The following is a 19,904-nucleotide window of genomic DNA, read 5'->3' as shown; positions in this document are numbered from 1 at the left end:
TATTTTTAAAAAGACAATGATTATTCAGAAGTTAGGTCCATCCATCTGAGCAGCAGATGCACAGGAGTTAGCCCCAGCCCTGAACTCGCATGCCCTGCCACCTCTGCAAAAGGGAAGATTTCATGTTCACGGTTTCACATGCTTTCCTTTTGCAGACATCGGCATGGGGACCAGAATAAGTTTTCCGTTCAGAATTTATATCCCACAGTGGTGGCTGGTGCAAGCAGGACGCTGCGCCACCGACCTCAGTCTGCCCTTTAGCCAGCCCCCACCTGCCTCTCTTAACCAGTTATGGGGTAGCTCTGCCTGTCAATGGCTGTACCATCACATACTGTTGGTCTCCCTGGATTAAGCACCATGGGCACCAAACACCACATGGAATCCAACAAAACATAGTTATGACAAGTGGGAGCTCAGAAAGAGACATACTGGTAAATGAAACAAATATTACCAAAATGCTTTAAATGTCCACTGTGCACTCTCATCTAAAGGAAACCAAAACCCACTGCAGTAGCCCTGGAATATCTCACTCATAATTTATTGCCTCAAGTAACATTTCCATAAGATAGCATTCATTTAGTGTGCTAAGGCAAGAAAGTGAGGAATCTGGACCAACCCACTTCCACCCCCTGATCACATTCAGTAATAAGAGAAAATAAATATTAGCCCTAATCACTAATTGGCAACAGGCACTTGAGATGTGTATTTGTAATAAACCATATTGAGTTTGGAGTTTATGTTATTGAATCGTGAAGCAAGCATTCAAGTGGTTCCCCCGCCCCTAAAGTTAATAAATGCCTGCTTTAATCTAATCAGTTAGATATATTGATCAGATTACAGAAAGAGTTTATTAATTCTAGTGAGAAAAACAGCAGTTGCATGCTTGCTTTAGAGACAGATGTTCTGTGCACACGGAGAAATTATAACACATCATAATGCTATCTAATACCTAGGGACAGGTGTGTAAATACACAAGTGGAAACACAGTGCTGTTTTTGCCAAACCTTCCACAATTTCTTCCGACTCCTAATAATGGGTGCGGTGCTAAAGTCAGAAAATATAGAGGGGTGTGTGTGTGCCATCTTAAAGAGTTGTTTTTAATGGTTCATGCAAGTAAGAAAATAAGATCTAAAGCAAAACAAATACCATAGGCCAGTTCCCTGCTATCAGCTGAGATAAGAGTTCTTCCATTAGTAAGGACAAAGTTCAAGATAGGAAACTCTACAATAGCTTATCTTTGATAGCCTGGCAATGTGAAACTAAAACCTGGCAGTATTTCCTGTAGTTCGCATTATACAATGAAGAAAGCTGAAGCAACAAATTATTTTAAAAAGAGTGCGTAAGAACATACAGTGGTACCTCAGTTTAAGTACTTAATTCGTTCCGGAGGTCCATACTTAACCTGAAACTGTTCTTAACCTGAAGCACCACTTTAGCTAATGGGGCCTCCTGCTGCTGCCGTGCCGCTGTTCTCATCCTGAAGCAAAGTTCTTAACCCGAGGTACTATTTCTGGGTTAGCAGAGTCTGTAACCTGAAGCGTATATAACCTGAAGCGTATGTAACCCGAGGTACCACTGTATTAATGTTCTGAACCTTTAAATAAACAATAGATCAAACCAAGGGTCCATCATTTTAAATTAGGTCACAACGTCTCTGTGGATCAGTGTTAGAAAAGCTGTTGTTGGAATTTAGCTCCCATAATGATCCCACTGCCTGAAGCTTGATGGGAGTTGGTGACCAACAAGATTTGGGGGGCTATTCCAACTTGCAACAGGAGGGCAGAATTTTGCCTTATAGTACTGTATAATCCAAGGATATGAAACGTATACCACTACAGCTGTTGTTGGACTACAGATCCCATCGTCTTTGACCATTGGCTCTTCTGGCTGGGGAGTCCACAGCTGGAGAGCCACTGTTTCTTGCTGCTTTCTGATGCCACAGTTGTACAGATGTTTACAGGTAAGTCCTATTGAAATCAGTGGGACTTGCCTCCAAGTAAACAGCTGGGGTTAGGCTACATGCCATTTTGAGCAATTACTTCAAGGTCTGCAGGCAGGTTTTTACATGAAAACATTTATTCCTTTAGGGTGCCTTGTTAACTCCCAAAGAAAAGTTTATCTGTACACACTACAAGGGGGTTTTCATAGCGGTTTTATGTGATGCTTCTAGAATTATTTTTAATTTTCAGTTTTGTTAAAGTTGTGGTTAAATCTACATTGAAGGAAATAAAAAATATATACTGGTCACATACACACCATACATTTCAAGCACATTTATAAGTCATTGCTCCCACCAAAAGAATCTTGGAAACTGTTGCCTCTCCCTCAGAGCTACAATTCCCAGCACCCTCAGAGAACTAAAGTTCCCGGAATTCTTTACAGGGAGCTATGTGCCTTAAAAATATGGTGTGGGTATGACCACTTTGACAAAGAGCAAAAATACAGAAGCAGATTTTTAAATTTTAAAACCTAAGCAGACATCACAAAAAATTAATTGAAAGGAAGCTTGTTCACAAAATGACTTTAACCATGCAACCCTAAGAATACTTACTCAGAAGAAAATCCCAGTTTAATGGGATTTACTCTCCAGAAGCGTGTTTAGATTGCAGCCCAAGATAAAGAGCACCTAAGAGTATGGCTGCTAAAACATGCCGACTATAATTTCTTCAGAGACATTCTTCCATAAAAAAAGTTGCACTGAAAATTCAGTTTATGTCCACTTGCGTGCCCTCTCATAGGTATAACAGTTTAGCCTTTAGGGAAGCTGTCTTTCAATGAAGTCTGATGGCGTGTGCAGGGGGTGAAAGCAAACCAGTCTTTGCTTTTAGCACAGATGTATTTGACATGGGTGAGTTTTGCTATTCTTGTGGAACTCACAGGATTGGACGATTAAACAAAACAGATTCTGCACACAGCACATTTCTGTAATCTGAGATGCAACAGATTATAGAAGAGAGGAATTGGGAGAATATGGAGTGCCATTCCTTTGAAACATGTTAGAGTCAAAAAGAGGTACGCATTTGAGGGCACCCCCAAATTTAGCTCATTGCAAGAGGCCCACTCCTTACTATTGCAGAAGGTTACATGCTCCAGTTCAGTCACTTACAGCCTGCTGATTTATAATGCCAAGAGGGTGATAGTTATTTTATTAGTTTATTGATTGCCTTCCCCACACAAATCTCAAGGTGATGTACAATAAAAGAACTTTAAAAACCCAGTTAAAAGCAACACAAAAAACAGCAGATATATTTGAAAACAAAACCAAAACATAACCACCCAAAATAAGACACCCATGGCAGAAATCCATTGATCCGGTTGGGAAGATAAAAATCTTCCGTTGTTTCCAGAAAGTGCCGACAGTGGACTCCTCCTGTATCTCGACAGGAATGCTATTTAACAGAATGGGGGCAGCCACGATGAAAGCCCTGCACTAAGCAAAGGGAGATTTAGGGGAGCGTGACCAGTTTACCCACAGGGTGCCACAGGGGGAGCTACAACAAGGACTTAGAACAGAAGGTGAGGTGGGGGAACCGAATTTTGGTGTTGCACAGGGCACTGCTGAAATTCGAAAGCCCAAAGTCCACCACTTCTCCAAGTTACTGTGGAGTGGGCTTCTAAGATCTTTGGACTTGCATAAACTCTCCTGCAGAACACAGTGGGATACATAAGGGATAAAGTAACCTGGCCTTCCTCATATGTTAGCACCAGCACCTTGAACTTTGCCTAGTAGCAGATTGGCATCCAGTGCAATCTCACAACCAAGGTGCTGTACGCTGGCGGCAGTTAACCTTCATAGCCATCCCGTTAGCTTGGTTAAAGATACACTAGGAAGCAAACAAACATGATTGCTGTAAAATAGATTGTCAGCCATTTAAAATAAACCTGAGCGATCGCAAATGGGAAACATGTGAATGGCATGTTGCCTTAATGTTCATGTGCCACGTTTTCTTGGGGCTGATTTACACAGGGTTAATTAAGCATGTGGGACGCAGGTGGCGCTGTGGGTAAAAGCCTCAGCACCTAGGGCTTGCCGATCGAAAGGTCGGCGGTTCGAATCCCCGCGGCGGGGTGCACTCCCGTTGCTCGGTCCCAGCGCCTGCCAACCTAGCAGTTCGAAAGCACCCCCGGGTGCAAGTAGATAAATAGGGACCGCTTACTGGCGGGAAGGTAAACGGCGTTTCCGTGTGCTGCGCTGGCTCGCCAGATGCAGCTTTGTCACGCTGGCCACGTGACCCGGAAGTGTCTCCGGACAGTGCTGGCCCCCGGCCTCTTGAGTGAGATGGGCGCACAACCCCAGAGTCTGTCAAGACTGGCCCATACAGGCAGGGGTAACTTTACCTTTAATTAAGCATGTGGCAACAAAACCAAGAGTCCTGTGGAATTTTAAAAGCGCAATGTTATGGTGTAAGCTTCATGGACTAGATAGAGCCCACTTGGTCAGATGCATAGAGTATCAACCTCAGTTGTCAGATATATCCGTACATGGGTGGAAGTAATGTAAAGGTGAAGCTAAATAGCAAGGGAATGAATAAACCAGTCTGTGGCTGTGTATGCACCATCTTTTTAAAGCACATGGCTTCTCCCAAAGAATCATGGAAATTGTAGTTTAATCCTCACAAAGCAGTTCCCAGCATCCTTAACAAACAAGTTCCCAGGATTCTTGGGAAATTCTGCTTCATATATATGGTGTGTGCGCCCAGCCTCTGACAACAGCTTAAACATATGCAAAATGATCCTTTTAACAGCAGTAAATGGTGACAGCACAACCACCTTCACTTTGCTAAACAAAATATCACCACTTGTGCCACAGGAAATTATTGGGTTATATCCACTGGCTAGGGACGCAGGTGGCGCTGTGGGTAAAAGCCTCCGCGCCTAGGGCTTGCTGATCGAAAGGTCATAGAATCATAGAGTTGGAAGGTCGGCGGTTCGAATCCCCGCGGCGGGGTGCACTCCCGTCGTTCGGTCCCAGCGCCTGCCAACCTAGCAGTTCGAAAGCACCCCTGGGTGCAAGTAGATAAATAGGGACCGCTTACTGGCGGGAAGGTAAACGGCGTTTCCGTGTGCTGCGCTGGCTCGCCAGATGCAGCTTTGTCACGCTGGCCACATGACCCGGAAGTGTCTCCGGACAGCGCTGGCTCCCGGCCTCTTAAGTGAGATGAGCGCACAACCCTAGAGTCTGGCAAGACTGGCCCGTACGGGCAGGGGTACCTTTACCTTTTATCCACTGGCTAGTGCTATTCATGTTCATTAGTTTCAATGGATCTACTCCGAGTAGGACTAGCATTGGATAGAACCCATTTTTTTCTATTCCAGCCCTAATGAACAGAATCAAACTTACCAAGAAGTGCAGAAGCAAGTCTTAAAAGTTAGTAAGTTGCTTCTTACAATAACTCCGTTGGATTCTATTTTAAGAGATTCTAATAGATGATAAATGTTTTGCACTTAAGACTAGACATGAGTTTAATTTACTTGCCATGTGCCTTGAAAAATTAGTAATTCAAAATAGCTTGAAGAGATGGAAGCCAAATTAGCCAACATACACAGACAACGGAGTAAGAAAGTTTACTAAAAATGTTATGATGTAGAAATTGCAAGATTGTATTTGATGATTCTGAAATAGTGTGTTTACATCTGACCTTGACTTTGTAAAGTGCATTGGATCTGGCCAACACACAGTACAGCCATTAAGCACTAGTCTGAGTGTTTTTGCAAAAAACCTTGCTAAATGCCTCTCAAGATAAAGAGATAATGTGTGCAATTTCAAACAATTTTTAGGAGGTTATCTTTGATCCAGATGCACAATACAAAACCATTTGCTCAGCTTCAAAACCCTTTGATAGAGAGATGTAAATGCTTTATTGCATAAATATTAGGACTACTGACGTAAAACTCAGAATTGCTATAAACAGCATTTGACATAGTCCATATTAACTGACCTCCCTAACTAAAAGCCACTAATAGCACAATTTCAAGTCCAGGCGCAACTAAGCATTTAGATTTACAAGATTTTTGTCATAGTGAAGCCAGTACTTTACTCTTAAATAAAACCACCAGCCTGTAAGATGCATAAGGCTGAGAGAGACTGTCCTGACTTCACTCTGTGAGGTTCAGGGCTGAGGGGATCTGAGCATCCTCAGTCTTAGTCTCACACTCTAGCCACCATTGGCCCTCTAATCTGGGGCTTTCAGTACCTGCACTTAGAAAACTGGAGATGTGGCAACTGCAATCTTAGAAAAAAACCCCAAAAAATTCCCTCTTGCAGAGCAAACGCCTCTTTTGTTATTCTTGCTGCAACATATGCCTGTATCATTTGAAAACAAAGGAAATGTGCTATTCTTAAGTATTTGGTTTTATTCATTTGCAAATTTAATCAAAATCTATTAGACCGACTTTGCTTTCTTTAATCACGTGGCAGCCCCAATTTCACTAGATGCAAACTCTCACTATACATGTTGGGTGGATGGGAACCTCAGCCCTGGGGGCCAGAATGCAGCCCTTCAAGCCTCTGCAGGGCCATCTGGATTCTCCCAGGCCACGCCCCTCACTGGCCCTGCTTCAACCCCACCCCCCTTGCGTTTATGCTTGGCTGCAATGTGTGAACTATTCATACCTCCTGTTTGCCTTAATGATGAACAGAGTGGGGTGTGTGAGCATATAGAAAATACAGTGGTACCTCGGGTTAAGTACTTACCTTATTTTTCGCACCATAGGGCGCACCGGACCATAGGGCGCACCCAGTTTTTTTTGGGGGGGGGAAAGGGGAAAAAATTATTTTCCCCCCAGGCGCGGGGCTGGGGTGGGGGAAGCTCGAGCTTCCCCCGACCCCAGCCCCCAAACAGGCAGCTCTCTGCAAGCCGTGGGAGCGCTCCCGCTGCTTGCGGAGAGGTCCGCGAAGCCTGGGTGCACTGATCTCAGCGCGCGCAGGCTTCGGCATGCAGGCAACTCTCCACAAGCAGCGGGAGCCCAGCGCTGGGCTCCCGCTGCTTGCGGAGAGGTGTGCGAAGCCTGGAGAGCGTGAGGGGTCGGTGCGCACCGACCCCTCTCACTCTCCAGGCTTCAGCGAAAGCCTGCATTCGCACCACAGGATGCACGCACATTTCCCCATCATTTTTGGAGGGGAAAAAGTGCGTCATATGGTGCAAAAAATACGGTAATTCATTCCGGCCATGAGAACCACTGCCTTAAAATAAGACAGGGGAGAAGGAAGGAGTTAATGCTACATAATCACTAGGAATGTAAACTGAACGATCTTAGAAATGTCGCAATCCTCTATCATTTGCACAAATGGCAGTGAATTACTAATCCAAAAAATATGTTAGGGACAGGGAACTACTTTAAGTCACACTGAAGTGGCCGAACACGCCCAGTGTGATTTAACGTTTCCTTTAAAGAGCAGGTGCCCATGCCATGCCACTACCTGCTTTTGAGAGTCCCCTTGTCTTCAAGAGTGGTTTACCACATGGCACACTGGTGCTGCTCAAGAACTGCGCTTGTGCTTGCAAAACTTTGGATGCAGGCCTATACTTATAAACATGGAATCTCCTATTCTTGTGCAATTACAGTGGTACCTCGGGTTAAGTGCTTAATTCGTTCCGGAGGTCCGTTCTTAACCTGAAGCACCACTTTAGCTAATGGGGCCTCCTGCTGCTGCCGCGCCGCCAGAGCCCGATTTCTGTTCTCATCCTGAAGCAAAGTTCTTAACCCGAGGTACTATTTCTGGGTTAGCAGAGTCTGTAACCTGAAGCGTATGTAACCTGAAGTGTATGTAACCCGAGGTACCACTGTAGCCTCCTGCAGAAAGGCAAATTTTGTATTTGTTGCTCAGTTCACATTTGCCTTTGGCCCTGCCCATCGCTGGCAGAAAATTGCCAGAAGGGAATGTGGTCCTCTGGCTGAAAAATCTTCTCCACCCCTGATGCACATATTCCGTCTTACTAAACAGGGCTGTGACACCTTTCGGAGCCCAAGACTGAATTCCCTCAGATTGTTGTTGAACTACAGCTCCCATATAGCAGGCCCACCAATCAAGCTTGTTGGGGCTACCATGCTTGCGGGGCTTTTCTTTCAGATCCACAAGTCCAGCAACTCACAAGCTGATCTCCGAAGACCAGTCTGGCCACCAGTGTAGATGTTAATGAAGTAAACAGGGGTCAGAAGAAAGTAAAAAAGGTCAAAAATCAACATCTCCATATTGAAACAGAGTTTAAATGTAGAATCATTTTTTTTGTTCTGTTCCATCCCTACCTGCACCCTGTCCAAAACAAAGAAACAAAACATAAGCCCCTGCTCTTTGTAACATCCAGACTGATGGAGAATTCCGGAGAACTGGAAAGCTTATTTGCTATTTTCTGACATTTTGATTGGTCCTGATCAAAGTCATGGCCAACTGTGGATTTTGAAAATAGAACGCAATCTAAAAGATGCAATTACTAATTGCAATCTGGAATTGATATTGGGGTTACTAGCAACTCAATTCTGTTGATGTCATAGGCTTAATGAACTTAAAAAAAATAAAATAAAATAAATATTGTCACCCGGTGAGAAGTATCTGAATAAATAACGTATTTGGAGTATTAGGAGGTGTTTTAAACAAACAAACAAACAAAAAACCTTGTTACCCAAGAGACTAAGGCGAGGAAATAGGTCCATTATTTAACTTTTATGCTATAATTGTAAGTCATATTAAATTGTATAATTTAAAATAGATAATGAAGTACAGGCAAAAAAAAGATGCAATGCACATGTAAAAGGAAAAGTCTGACTTTATATAGATCTGAATAACACAGGTCTGTATTAGCGGTTAGAAACAAGATTACAGATTGCTAAGAAAAATGCTGGCTCTCTATAGCCACCATATTCTCAAGGTGACTTTTCTGCTGAACTCTATTGACTTTTACAAGTTGTACTCAACAAAGTCATCCTATTGGTGCAAGGGCATCCAGTTGGGACACAGAACATCTCCCCTCTCTCCTTGCGCTCCCCACATCTGCTCCAGAGGGTTTGGAAGGAGGTGGAGTGGGGCACACGGGAGAACAGAAGAGTGAGCGGACAAGTCCTTGTGCTAATAGGACAACTTTGGTGGCTACAACCCTATGTTTAGGAAAGCAACTTGACAATGTGCTGCAACACTGGTCATGTTGACTGTGGCATTTCCTCAAGTTTAAGGAGCTTTCCTGGCAGACGTGACCAATTTCCCTGGTTTAATGGTCACAGAAGACCTTGCTTCTGTCTTCTTTGGGGTCTTTGTCTGCTCCTCCTCCAAGACGTTTTAGCTTCGGGTTTTGGGTTTCTTGTCTCGTCTGAGCAATTTCGACCCAACCCCAGGTGTTTTCAGTTGCGTTCCTGGAGATGGGGATGCCTTCCTCTTGCCAAGGAGAGTTAGAGTTGCTGCAGCTTTTTTGCCTGCTTTGATTTCTTTTCCTGTGGCAGGACTAGGCTCTAGCACCTATATTGAAGAGGGAAAGCAAGAGAATAAAGGCACCCATCAGGAGTCAACAGACTTTTTTCTTTTAAAAAATGATGATGAGCGAAATTTCAGAACACACAGTAGTTCGATGGATGAACACACCTGTTTTTGTTCACCATAATAGGTGTTGAAAATAGAAAGATTTTATTTTTCTCTCCACTCACTACCAAACGTCACTGAGAATAAAAGCTAGTGTTGGCTCTTACTTTTAAAACCCTAAACGACCTTGGCGCTGTATACCTGAAGCAGCGTCTCCATCCCTGTTGTTCAGCCCAAACCCTGAGATCGAAGTCTGAGGGCCTTCTGGCAGCTCCCTCACTGTGAGAAGTGAGGTTATAGGGAAGCACACAGAGGGGCTTCTTGGTAGTGGCGCCCGCTGTGTGGAATGCCCTCTCATCAGATATCAAGGAGATACAACCTTTAGAAAACATCTGAAGGCAGCCCTGTATCAGAAGGTTTTTAGTGTTTAATGTCTTAATATGTTTTTGCATATGCTGGAAACCACCCAGAGTGGCTGGGGCAACCCAGTCAGAAGAGTGAAGTACAAATAAAGTAATAATAATTATTATTCCTATCTGGCACAAACTGCACCTGAACATCATCACTGGATTTTGTTCACCTATCAAGCAAAAAATAATAATCTCTGCTTCCTTTCTTCCAAATCTCAAGCAAAAGATCCCCTGCCAGTTTGTCGCTTTCCTTTTCAACATTTTCTGTCCTTTGCAGATACAATGATCACCTTTCATGAAGCAGTGTAAATGCTTTTTCTTCTAGTGCACTCTTATTAAAATGCACTTGCCTATTTTCTTAAGTAAGTTACGTATTATATTTCATTTATTTTACAAGATTTATAACCCACCCTTCACTGTAAGATCCTGGCGTGGGTTACAGAAGTTTTATCTAGAAATGGATAAAACCATCAAAATGGTAAAACCAAGTAAAACGATTCCTGATGAAACGAAACCGTGAATTAACAAAAGAGGAGCCCCCCCCCCCAAAACCCACATTAACTCCGTCAAAGGCAAGGGTAAAGAGGTGTCTCTTCTGCATATGGAAAAAAACTGTAGAGTGAAGATAACCAAATTCACCTTTGAGGGGATGGAGTTTCACAATTTAGAGGCTGCCATGAAGAAGCCCCTTCCCGGCCTACCGTTCCCCCTGCTTCTGAGGGCAAAACGACCACACAGATACCCTCACATTCCATTCCATGAGAGTACAACCTGTGTCCCAGTGAATACAAACACCATATTTTTTGCTCTGTAAGACTCACTTTTTCCCTCCTAAAAAGTAAGGGGAAATGTGAGTGCGTCTTATGGAGCGAGTGCAGGCTGCGCAGCTATCCCAGAAGCCAGAACAGCAAGAGGGATCGCTGCTTTCACTGCGCAGCGATCCCTCTTGTTGTTCTGGCTTCTGAGATTCAGGATATTTTTTTTCTTGTTTTCCTCCTCCAAAAACTAGGTGCGTCTTGTGGTATGGTGCATCTTATAGAGCGAAAAATACGGTAATTCACACAAACACACCCACAGCTTGTGCCTGTGTTCAGCATCCCGTGTGGACAGTCCTGCAAGGTATCTGGAACAGAATATTCCGTCGAGTTGAAGCTCCAATTGCAACTCAGCCAGAACAAGATTGGTTTACCTTCTCATTTTTCACACCGGGAGATGCTTCAATTGGAACCAGCTGTGGAATGTCTCCATCCTCATCTTCTTCATCTTCTTCCACTGCTGCCTTCTTTCCCCCAGCAATGGCAGGAACCTGGCTGATTTCTCCTGTCGCCCCGGCTTTAGCCAAGTTCTTCTTTCCAGCTGTCTTTTTCCCTTTCTTTTTCTTTTTCTTTGCTTGGTTTTCCTGAAAGGTATTTATTAATTTCCCTAGGGCCTTCATCAAAAGACCGCACCAATACTGACAAATGGGTACACACCATGTACCAATGCACATTTCCCAGAACGTTTTTGGATCTTCCCCCTAGTTCCACATACAGCCAACCCGGCACCCTCTGAATAGTAGAACTACTATTCCCAAATGTGCCTACTCGACTGCTTTGATCTGTGGAACCCAATACTCATGGGGAATACGGACAGGAGAGGGTTGTTGTGTTTGTGCCCTGCTTCTCAGTTTCCCAGAGGGCACTGTAATTCCAGCGTGGCAACACCTACATTTTGGAACTCCCCGTCTATTGACCTTCACTGCTCTTTCCTGTGCCTACTTAAAACATTTTTGTTTAAGCAGGCCTCTTCAGACATGCAGAAGTTACAAAATACTAAATAGCTGTAGTTATATAACCAGCCAGGAGGACCACCCTTGCTGAAAGCACCCACTATGTACGCATGAGTCAGTCGCCTACCTGTTCAACTTCGGCATCTGGCTGTTTCTGAGGAGCGCCTATTTTGGAATTACTACAGGTAAAGATCGGAAGAGCAACAGATTTGCTCATCTTGAGATGAAGGATCTTAACACTTTTCCAGATCTGCAGCAATTGTTGTTTTTATTTAAAAGAAAGAAAGAAAAGGAGGTTAATGAAAGAGGGCAGACACAAAGCAAACCGCTTTAATAAAAAGATGGACGGCCCAATTCCATGCATATTTACTTGGAAATAAGCTCCACCAAGATTAATGGTATTTACTCCTGGAGGAGTGGGCAGAGGAGATGCCTTAACCCCTCACCTGACTGAGCATCATTACCTGGGGGGCTTTCGTGGCTAACACTTTCACGGCAGCAATGACGTTTTCAGAGATCTCCGAGGCCTCCATGCCACTGTGACCAACACGTATAGAACTGAAGAAAGAGAGCAACACCTGGAGTCAATACCCTGATGAATGGCAGTCCTTCAGCTGTCTGTTCTTTCCCTCTAAAACAGGTGGCGCGGACTTGGTCTTGTGGGCCAAATTCAGCCTGTGGGCTGGAGGCTCCCCACCACTTGCCCTCGAGGATCAGATTGAAGGCCAATCCAGTCTAGTATCCCATGTCTTACAGTGCCCTCTGGGAAACTGAGAAGCAGGGCACAAACACAACAACCCTCTCCTGTCCGTATTCCCCAGCATTCCTCAGAGGAATGCTGCCCTTGAACCTAGAGGTTCCACCTTGGTGCTTCTGGTTCTGGATTGCTCTCTGCCACAGTCTCTTCCTGCTCACTAAACCCTGTTGCCTCTTCAGCTTCTGACACCTTCTCCTCCTCCCAGTCTGCTCCCTCTGACCACTCATCATCATCCCACCACCAGTTCCCTGGCTCTGAGCCTTCTCTCCCTGAGGATTCTCCAGTTTGGTGTCTCCCACCTCTTCTCTGCATCCAAGCCAGTCTGTGACATCTTCCTTAAAATAAATACCAGGGTGAAGAACTACAAAGCACATAAAGATAATGATAACACAGTCTACTTGCAACTCACTGGGAGATTGTAAAGCAAAAATCGTGTATAGCCAAGACAACCCTGGAACTGCCCCCCACCCACGACCACCCCTACCTTTCTGAAGTCGGTGCGCTGAGCCGGCCTCACTTACTGGCATATGGGAGTCTCAGAGCCTGGTAAGAAAGCCTGAAAGCTCTTTCCACACTGAAAGAACCGTTAAGCTGTCTACATTGTGTGTGTTTAATCTGTGCAATTTCAGATGGCCAACTGCCAAGCCCGTAAGGCTGCGATCATGCAAGTTAAACGTGCACAAGTTGCGCGTCAACTGTGGTTACCAATAATAAAATAATTTATATACTACCTTTAAGTTAAAGAAGAAATACCATGACTAGCCTGAGACAAGTCTGCTCCTTTATTAGCTTGGGTGGTAGTCAACTAAATTTTACGCAGAGCAGACTCACTGAAATTAACAAACAGGACTGAATCAGGCTCATTAATTTCAAAGAGTGTATGTTGAGTAAAAATTGGCTGAATATTCCCCTTTGTCTTTTGGAATTCCTTTGGGTTAGCATCATGTTGTAAAATGTTTCAAATGCCTGAGAAGCAACGCATAAATGCAGCCAGTAAATAAATCCATAGCCTGGTTGATGAAAGTATCACAATTAATACTTACTAGCAACAGCCCTTGTTCGTGACTGGAAGAATAGTGCCTTGGAGATGCTTGTTTATTTCCTTAGAGAGGTCCTTTGCTTTCAGATTCACAGACACAGGAGCCCTTATATGATAGAAAAATGCAAGATTCTGTAAGAGTTCAGCATCCTTAGTAGAATTTGGTAGAAATGAAACATGGACAAGTGAGGGTGCTTACTTTTTACTCTTATAGAAGTGTTTCCCTATGTGCGATGGCAGAAGCCGCCGAATCCGGTCATCAGCCAAAAAGAGAGAAAATCGACTCAAGAGGCGACGCTTTGCTTCATAAGGTTTATATTCTTTTTTCAGTGTTTTGTAGGAGATGACCTTCAGATACAGAGGTGAGGTTGGTTAGATTAAGCTACAGCATTTAATTAAAAGATAAAATAATGATGATTACAGTTCATTCATATAGCACTTTAGGCCCCAAGAGCTCCAAGTGAAAAACAGAATATTGAAAGAATAAAATAGAAATTGAAGGAACATAAAATGACAATAGATCACGATGATTCCAATGTATTTTATATGCCACTTTAGACCTAAAGCAGTGAAGAGCATTTTCAAAATGAAATGTACAATAAAGCATAACATGACATGGATGCAAACCAATATGAAGCAGATTAAAAAGGTAAAGGTAAAGGTACCCCTGCCCGTACGGGCCAGTCTTGCCGGACTCTAGGGTTGTGCGCCCATCTCACTCAAGAGGCCGGGGGCCAGCGCTGTCCGGAGACACTTCCGGGTCACGTGGCCAGCGTGACACCGCTGCTCTGGCGAGCCAGAGCCGCACACGGAAACGCCGTTTACCTTCCCGCTTGTAAGCGGTCCCTATTTATCTACTTGCACTGCTAGGTTGGCAGGCGCTGGGACCGAACGACGGGAGCGCACCCCGCCGCAGGGATTCGAACCGCCGACCTTTCAATCGGCAAGCCCTAGGCGCTGAGGCTTTTACCCACAGCGCCACCTGCGTCCCATGAAGCAGATTACTGCATGGTATATAAATTAAATCAGTTGTGGGGAACCTTTGGCCTGTCAGATGTGACAGAAGAACAACTCTAATAACCATGCCTGCTAGGACTGATGGGAGTTCTAGCTCAGCAACATCTGCAGGGCAAAAGGTTCCCCACACCTGATTTAGGGTACTTATATATCACTCAAATCACTGACATTTCTAAGATGAGGCCTTAGGCTGCATTCGTACGTCAGGCTAAAGCAACTGATGAAGCTAAGAGTTCTCTCTGTACCTCGCTGATCCTTGTGATCCCATGCTGGGACAAGAGTTTCCTGTACAAGTTCTCAGTCTGCTCAGCTGTTAAGCCTGGCTCATCTTTTGTGAAGAGGCAAACATCTGATGTGGCCGGCAAAATATCATGAGGCAGTGTTCTAGAATGAAGAGAACACGATTTTAAGAATGCACAGTAGTTTCCAGCTGGAGTCCAATCTCAAAAAAGGAAAATAGATGATTTAATCAGTTAACACAGATAAGCTGCGAAGGTATGTTACCGTTCTGAATTTTTTTTTTACACGATTCTAATTATGTTTTTATTTTATTTTCTCAATTATATTGAAAAGGTAGGTAAGGCTGAGAGACAGTGGCTGGCCCAAGGTCACAAAGTGACCTTCATAGCTGAGTGGGGACTTGAACCCTGGCCTCCCAGGTCAAAGCTTGCTTGAATGTTGGTAGTGTCATTTCAGCTACATAAGTGATGTCACTCACAGCCTGGCCATTGGAAACAGAGGGAATGATTGACAATAGTCATGAATACAACTGAAGCAAAAGGCATCATGGTCAAAGACATTACAGCAGAGCAGCAAAACCCAGAGCCTTACATTTTGATGACTTGATCACGTGGAGGGATTTTCCAAACTGTGACCATCAGAAATACATGCTGGTCCTCATTCAACAGCAGCTTCTCTGCTTTTTTTTGCTTGCTGGCGCTGAATGCAAGGAGGGCCTGGGCTGCTTTTTTAATCTGAAAGAGCAAATCCACAAGAAGGTATCATTAAAAAATAATAATAATCTCAAAGCAGGTAATAACCTCAGCTGAAGCCTCAAATGAAGCATTACAGATGTTATAGAAAATGTGGGGTTGGCTTTTGCTGCCCAATTCCACAAGGCACTGAGTCTCCTAAGTCCATGATTGGTCAGAGATTAATGGATGGAGGCAAGGATCCAATAGAAAGCAAGGCAGATCTTTTTTTTCTGGTTGCAACAGAGTTCCCCCCCCCCCGCAAGAAGGTGAGAGAGACCCAAAACAAGGGCATGCAAGCCCCTATAAAGGCTTTTGAAATTGCCCACCCCTTAGCCCAAATCCACCCCCAAAACATCATAGATACGTCACAGAAGGAGGCGGTCTGTACTGTACACAGCAGTACTATGAGTGCAACTTCTCTCCTGTCTATCAAGGTACCTGATGAAGCCTTTCTGATTGCATTTGTTTGGGTAGCCCAGCCATTACTTTCAGATTGCAAATACTTTAGTTCCTGACTCTCTTTTTAAAAAATTACACTTGTTGATAATCTGTTCACCTTCCAAGATACTTGCCAGACTGGGTTTGCAGGGAGGATTTGCAAGTGAAAAGAAAAATTGGAAAGTTTTCCCCATCCTCTTACTGCAGAAAAATATTTGAGGTACTTTAGGGAGAGTCAAAATGGCTTCAGAATTGCTCTCCTGTACTATTTTAGACACAGGGTTTATATACTTATGTATGTGTGTTTACCTTATGCAATTATGAACATTATTCTATATCTGAGACCTTTGAATTCTTATAACACAGATGAACTCCACAAAACAGCATGATTAGTAACTAAACAAAATTTCTGATACAGAAACTACACCCACACTCCCCCTCCTGATGCAGCAACCTCTCCAAAATGCATCCTTAGCAATAAAGTACTCCACATCCAAGCACCACTCTAGGCATTCCAACCAACCATACAGATAACTAATCCCCAGCCAAGCCATTATTAAAGAGCAAGTGTTTTGTCTACAAAAATACATAGTGGCATTAAGCATAATTTACAATGAGCTCAATCCCTCACCTCCATCTAGTATAGTGATGGGAAACCTGTGGCCCTCCAGATGTTGGACTCCAACTCCCATCATCCATGCTGCCTGGGGCTGACAGGAGTTGGAGTCCAGCAAGATCTGGAGGGCCCACAGGTTTCCAACCCCTAATCTAGGCCAACACATTGGCATACAAGCAGCAAAGTAACTGCTTCACAGATTCCTCAATGTCATGCATAGTCATATAAACTTCTATTATGCCGCGTCTTACTCACCTTTTCTCTAACCTAAAAAGACCCCAGAGCTGCAACCTGTCCTCATAAGGGTTTTGATCCATCCCTCTATATTTTGGGTTGCCCTTTTCTGAGCTGGTATCAGAAAGCAGGGACTGTCCTTTGCAAACAGTTCCAAGTTCCAATGTGTTTAAAAGTTACTTAGCAGTCGGGTTTCTCTCCTATGGGGTTCAAGCCGCATCCGGTTGTTCTCTCTCCTCCCCTCTTCCCCCCAATCCCCCGCCCCAATTTAGCGCTAGGCTGAGAGGGCCTGGCCCTGCTGAACTTCACCAGGGTCGGATTTAGGTTTGATAAGGCCCTAAGCTACTGAAGGTAATGGGGCCCCTTATATGTTGCCATGCAACCAGTCCATGCAAAATGTAGGTACCCTATACAGTGGTACCTCGCATTACATACACTTTAGGTTACATATGCTTCAGGTTACAGACTCCACTAACCCAGAAATAGTACCTCGGGTTAAGAACTTTGCTTCAGGATGAGAACAGAAATCGTGCTCTGGCGGCGCGGTGGCAGCAGGAGGCCCCATTAGCTAAAGTGGTACCTCGGGTTAAGAACAGTTTCAGGTTAAGAACGGACCTCCGGAACGAATTAAGTACTTAACTCGAGGTACCACTGTATGCAGAAATGAGCAAACCAGTGATATTTTAGGGAGCAGGCTAGAAGGGGCCCATTACTCACATCACAGGCGCCTACACAACACAAAACACTGTTTCTGTATGTAGGTTTTATTTTATTTGTTTTTTATCTTATATTTTGGAAATGTACAGCCAGGTCCCCCCCTTTAATTCTTTTGGGAGCCCCCAAGAGAGTGGGGCCCTAAGCTATCGCTTGTTTAGGTGATACGTAAATCCGGCACGGCCAGATCTTGATGTCAGCTCCCCTCAGTCCTACCCCAGCACCCGTTTATTGCCACTCCGCCAGACTCCGAATCGCAGAACCGAGAGGCGCCCGTTGGTGCCGCGGAAAGCCCAGCGGCTGCCTCTGCTCCAGCGGGCGCCACGCCGCAGAGAACCCCCCAAGTGCTGCATTCCTTCCCCCTCCCCGCCAAAGCGGCGGCCGCCTCTTCTCACCTGCCCTTGATCCACAGGAAACTCCGTAGCTGGATCCATGCTGCCTCTTCTCCTCGTGCGCCAACACACCGCGGCGAGCGGCAATGACGTCACCCGCAGCCGACGCGTAAAAAAGGCGAGGGAGGGAGGGGTTTCCACGGAGTCTGAGAGTGAACCAGCTAGACTTCCGGTCTAGTCTCCATAGGAGGCGAGGGGGAGACGCTTCCTCTCTATGGTGAAACTGGAACGCTAGAGCGGCAACGCTAGAATCTTATTTCACTTCGGGCGCCATTTTTGGACTCTCGCGGGGCGGAGATGCAGAGCAAGGGAGAAAACCCGAAATTTTAATGCAGCTGTTGCTGTGGTATTAATACCCTCCCACCCGCTCTCAATAAAAAGTAGCAAAGTCAGGAGTTGCAGCCCTGATGTCTTACCACCTGTCATTATCATTACAGTACTGTGATCATTGTTATTCCGCCTTTTCTCTAGCAGGGACTCAAGGCGGCTTGCAGATGAAATAGAAACAGCTAAAAGCATTGGGGAAATGCGCTTTGAATTTTTAAACGTTTAAGAACGGGAATCGTGTCTGTGCAAAGAGTCCAGTGGAGCACCGTTTCTTCTGCTAAAAGCTGGATCTGGAATGAGAGGAAGTCCGAGGGGGCGATTTAAGGAGATTGCTGCAACCACTGACAGGGTTGTGGTTTTTCTGCAGGGACGGAGCACAGGGGGTCCTTGGGTTTTAACTTTTATTTCATAAAAATGTATATACATCGCTTATTTGTAGAACAACTGCAAAGCGGTTTACAAAAAACAACATTGGAATTGCAGGTAAAACAATCAAAACATTCAAAAACAAGTGTTAAAAAACAACCCAGATAAAAGTATGCATCAGCCTTAAATACTTGGGTAGGCTATAAACAAACCATGTGCCCAAAACAGTACATAGAAGGCACCTGTGGATGCTAACCGAAAGCGGTTGAGTGGGCAGATCACAAGGGAAGTTGTCAAGGGTTTTATATGCTAATATAAACCTTGAACTTGTTTGGGAATCTTTAGCTGGGAATGCATACCAACTTAACCTTAATATTCCTGTATTTCATAGTCACTGCAATGCTTAAGAGTGTCAGACCAGGGTCTTGGAAAACAGGGTTGAAATCTTCGCTTCATCCAAAAGGCTTATCTGGTTAGTCACTTTCTCTCAGCTTTAGAGTCACACAACTGTTGAGATGATAAATTGGGAAAGTGGATAACTATGTTTGCCACCTTGAGCTCCTAGGGTGGGGCAGAGGGAAGACAGGATGAAAATGTATGGGAAGCCCTCTCAGTGCTATGCATAGAAATCAGAAAACTGAAATAATAGGTTCATATGGATATGGGGTAATGTTGTTTGGTCGTCTTAGTCATGTTCGACTCTCTGTGACCCCATGAACCAGAGCATGCCTTGGAAACTTATTCTTCTCAGGGCACTTCCCTCTAATTTGCCAGGTCTTGGTTTTTAGATTGTCTCCCATTAGTTTTTCGAAATTATATACTTTATTACATATTTGATACCACTGAGTTGGGCAATGGTTTAGATTCATGTAAGATGCTTTAAGTACAGAGTCGTCAAAAACCTGCAGGTAGCAGCAGTATATTGTAATTTCATTTAAATGGAAAATAATGGATAAAATGATTGTCCGTGTAAAGCAAAATTCTATAGCTGGGCAACAGAACACATATTTGAGTCTGTTTACTTGAGAAATACCTCCAAAAAGTCCTCAAGCTCTGCCAAATGCAGAATTTCAAAAGCAGCAGGGGAAACAGGCACTAATCAGTAACAGTGGTGCTTTTTACATCCCCAAAATGCAGCTTCTACATCACGGGTGGATTGAGTGCTGCCAGGTAAGCCTCTCTGGGGAGAGCCACCACAAAAAAGGAAACATAACACATTAAGGAAATTTCCCACTCATTCTTGGGTATTCCTTTCCTGCAGTCTGATGTGATATAGCCCAGAGACAAATTGTTACAGGCTTAGTGACAAGGCGGCAGTATTCCCTTCACACTTTCATCTATGAG

General features: G+C 44.4%; 1 protein-coding gene across 1 annotated transcript; it reads right to left on the bottom strand.

Annotated features, from left to right (window-relative positions):
• Positions 1-8,747: 8,747 nt before the first annotated feature.
• On the bottom strand, positions 8,748-17,992 carry RSL1D1 (ribosomal L1 domain containing 1). The gene is made up of 9 exons (XM_028706456.2): positions 17,871-17,992; positions 15,331-15,473; positions 14,745-14,883; positions 13,682-13,830; positions 13,487-13,588; positions 12,151-12,244; positions 11,814-11,936; positions 11,108-11,317; positions 8,748-9,448 (listed from the first exon to the last, which is right to left on the bottom strand). Exons 1-9 carry the CDS (start codon positions 17,907-17,909, stop codon positions 9,272-9,274), a joined length of 1,176 nt encoding a protein of 391 aa, XP_028562289.2. The 5' UTR covers positions 17,910-17,992; the 3' UTR covers positions 8,748-9,271.
• Positions 17,993-19,904: the final 1,912 nt, after the last annotated feature.

The sequence above is a fragment of the Podarcis muralis genome, chromosome 14, assembly GCF_964188315.1.
Source record: "Podarcis muralis chromosome 14, rPodMur119.hap1.1, whole genome shotgun sequence".
Taxonomy (NCBI): Eukaryota; Metazoa; Chordata; class Lepidosauria; order Squamata; family Lacertidae; genus Podarcis; species Podarcis muralis.
The sequence above is the reverse complement of the archived record's forward strand: the minus strand, read 5'-3'. Positions and strand labels throughout refer to the sequence as shown.

Coding starts and splice junctions, on each gene's coding strand:
- RSL1D1 (XM_028706456.2), bottom strand. CDS start 17,909: ATGGATCCAGCTACGGAGTTTCCTGTGGATCAAGGGCAG. Junction 15,474..17,870: donor TTCCTGTGGATCAAGGGCAG/GTGAGAAGAGGC, acceptor TTGCTCTTTCAG/ATTAAAAAAGCAGCCCAGGC. Junction 11,318..11,813: donor CAGATGCCGAAGTTGAACAG/GTAGGCGACTGA, acceptor AATACCTTTCAG/GAAAACCAAGCAAAGAAAAA.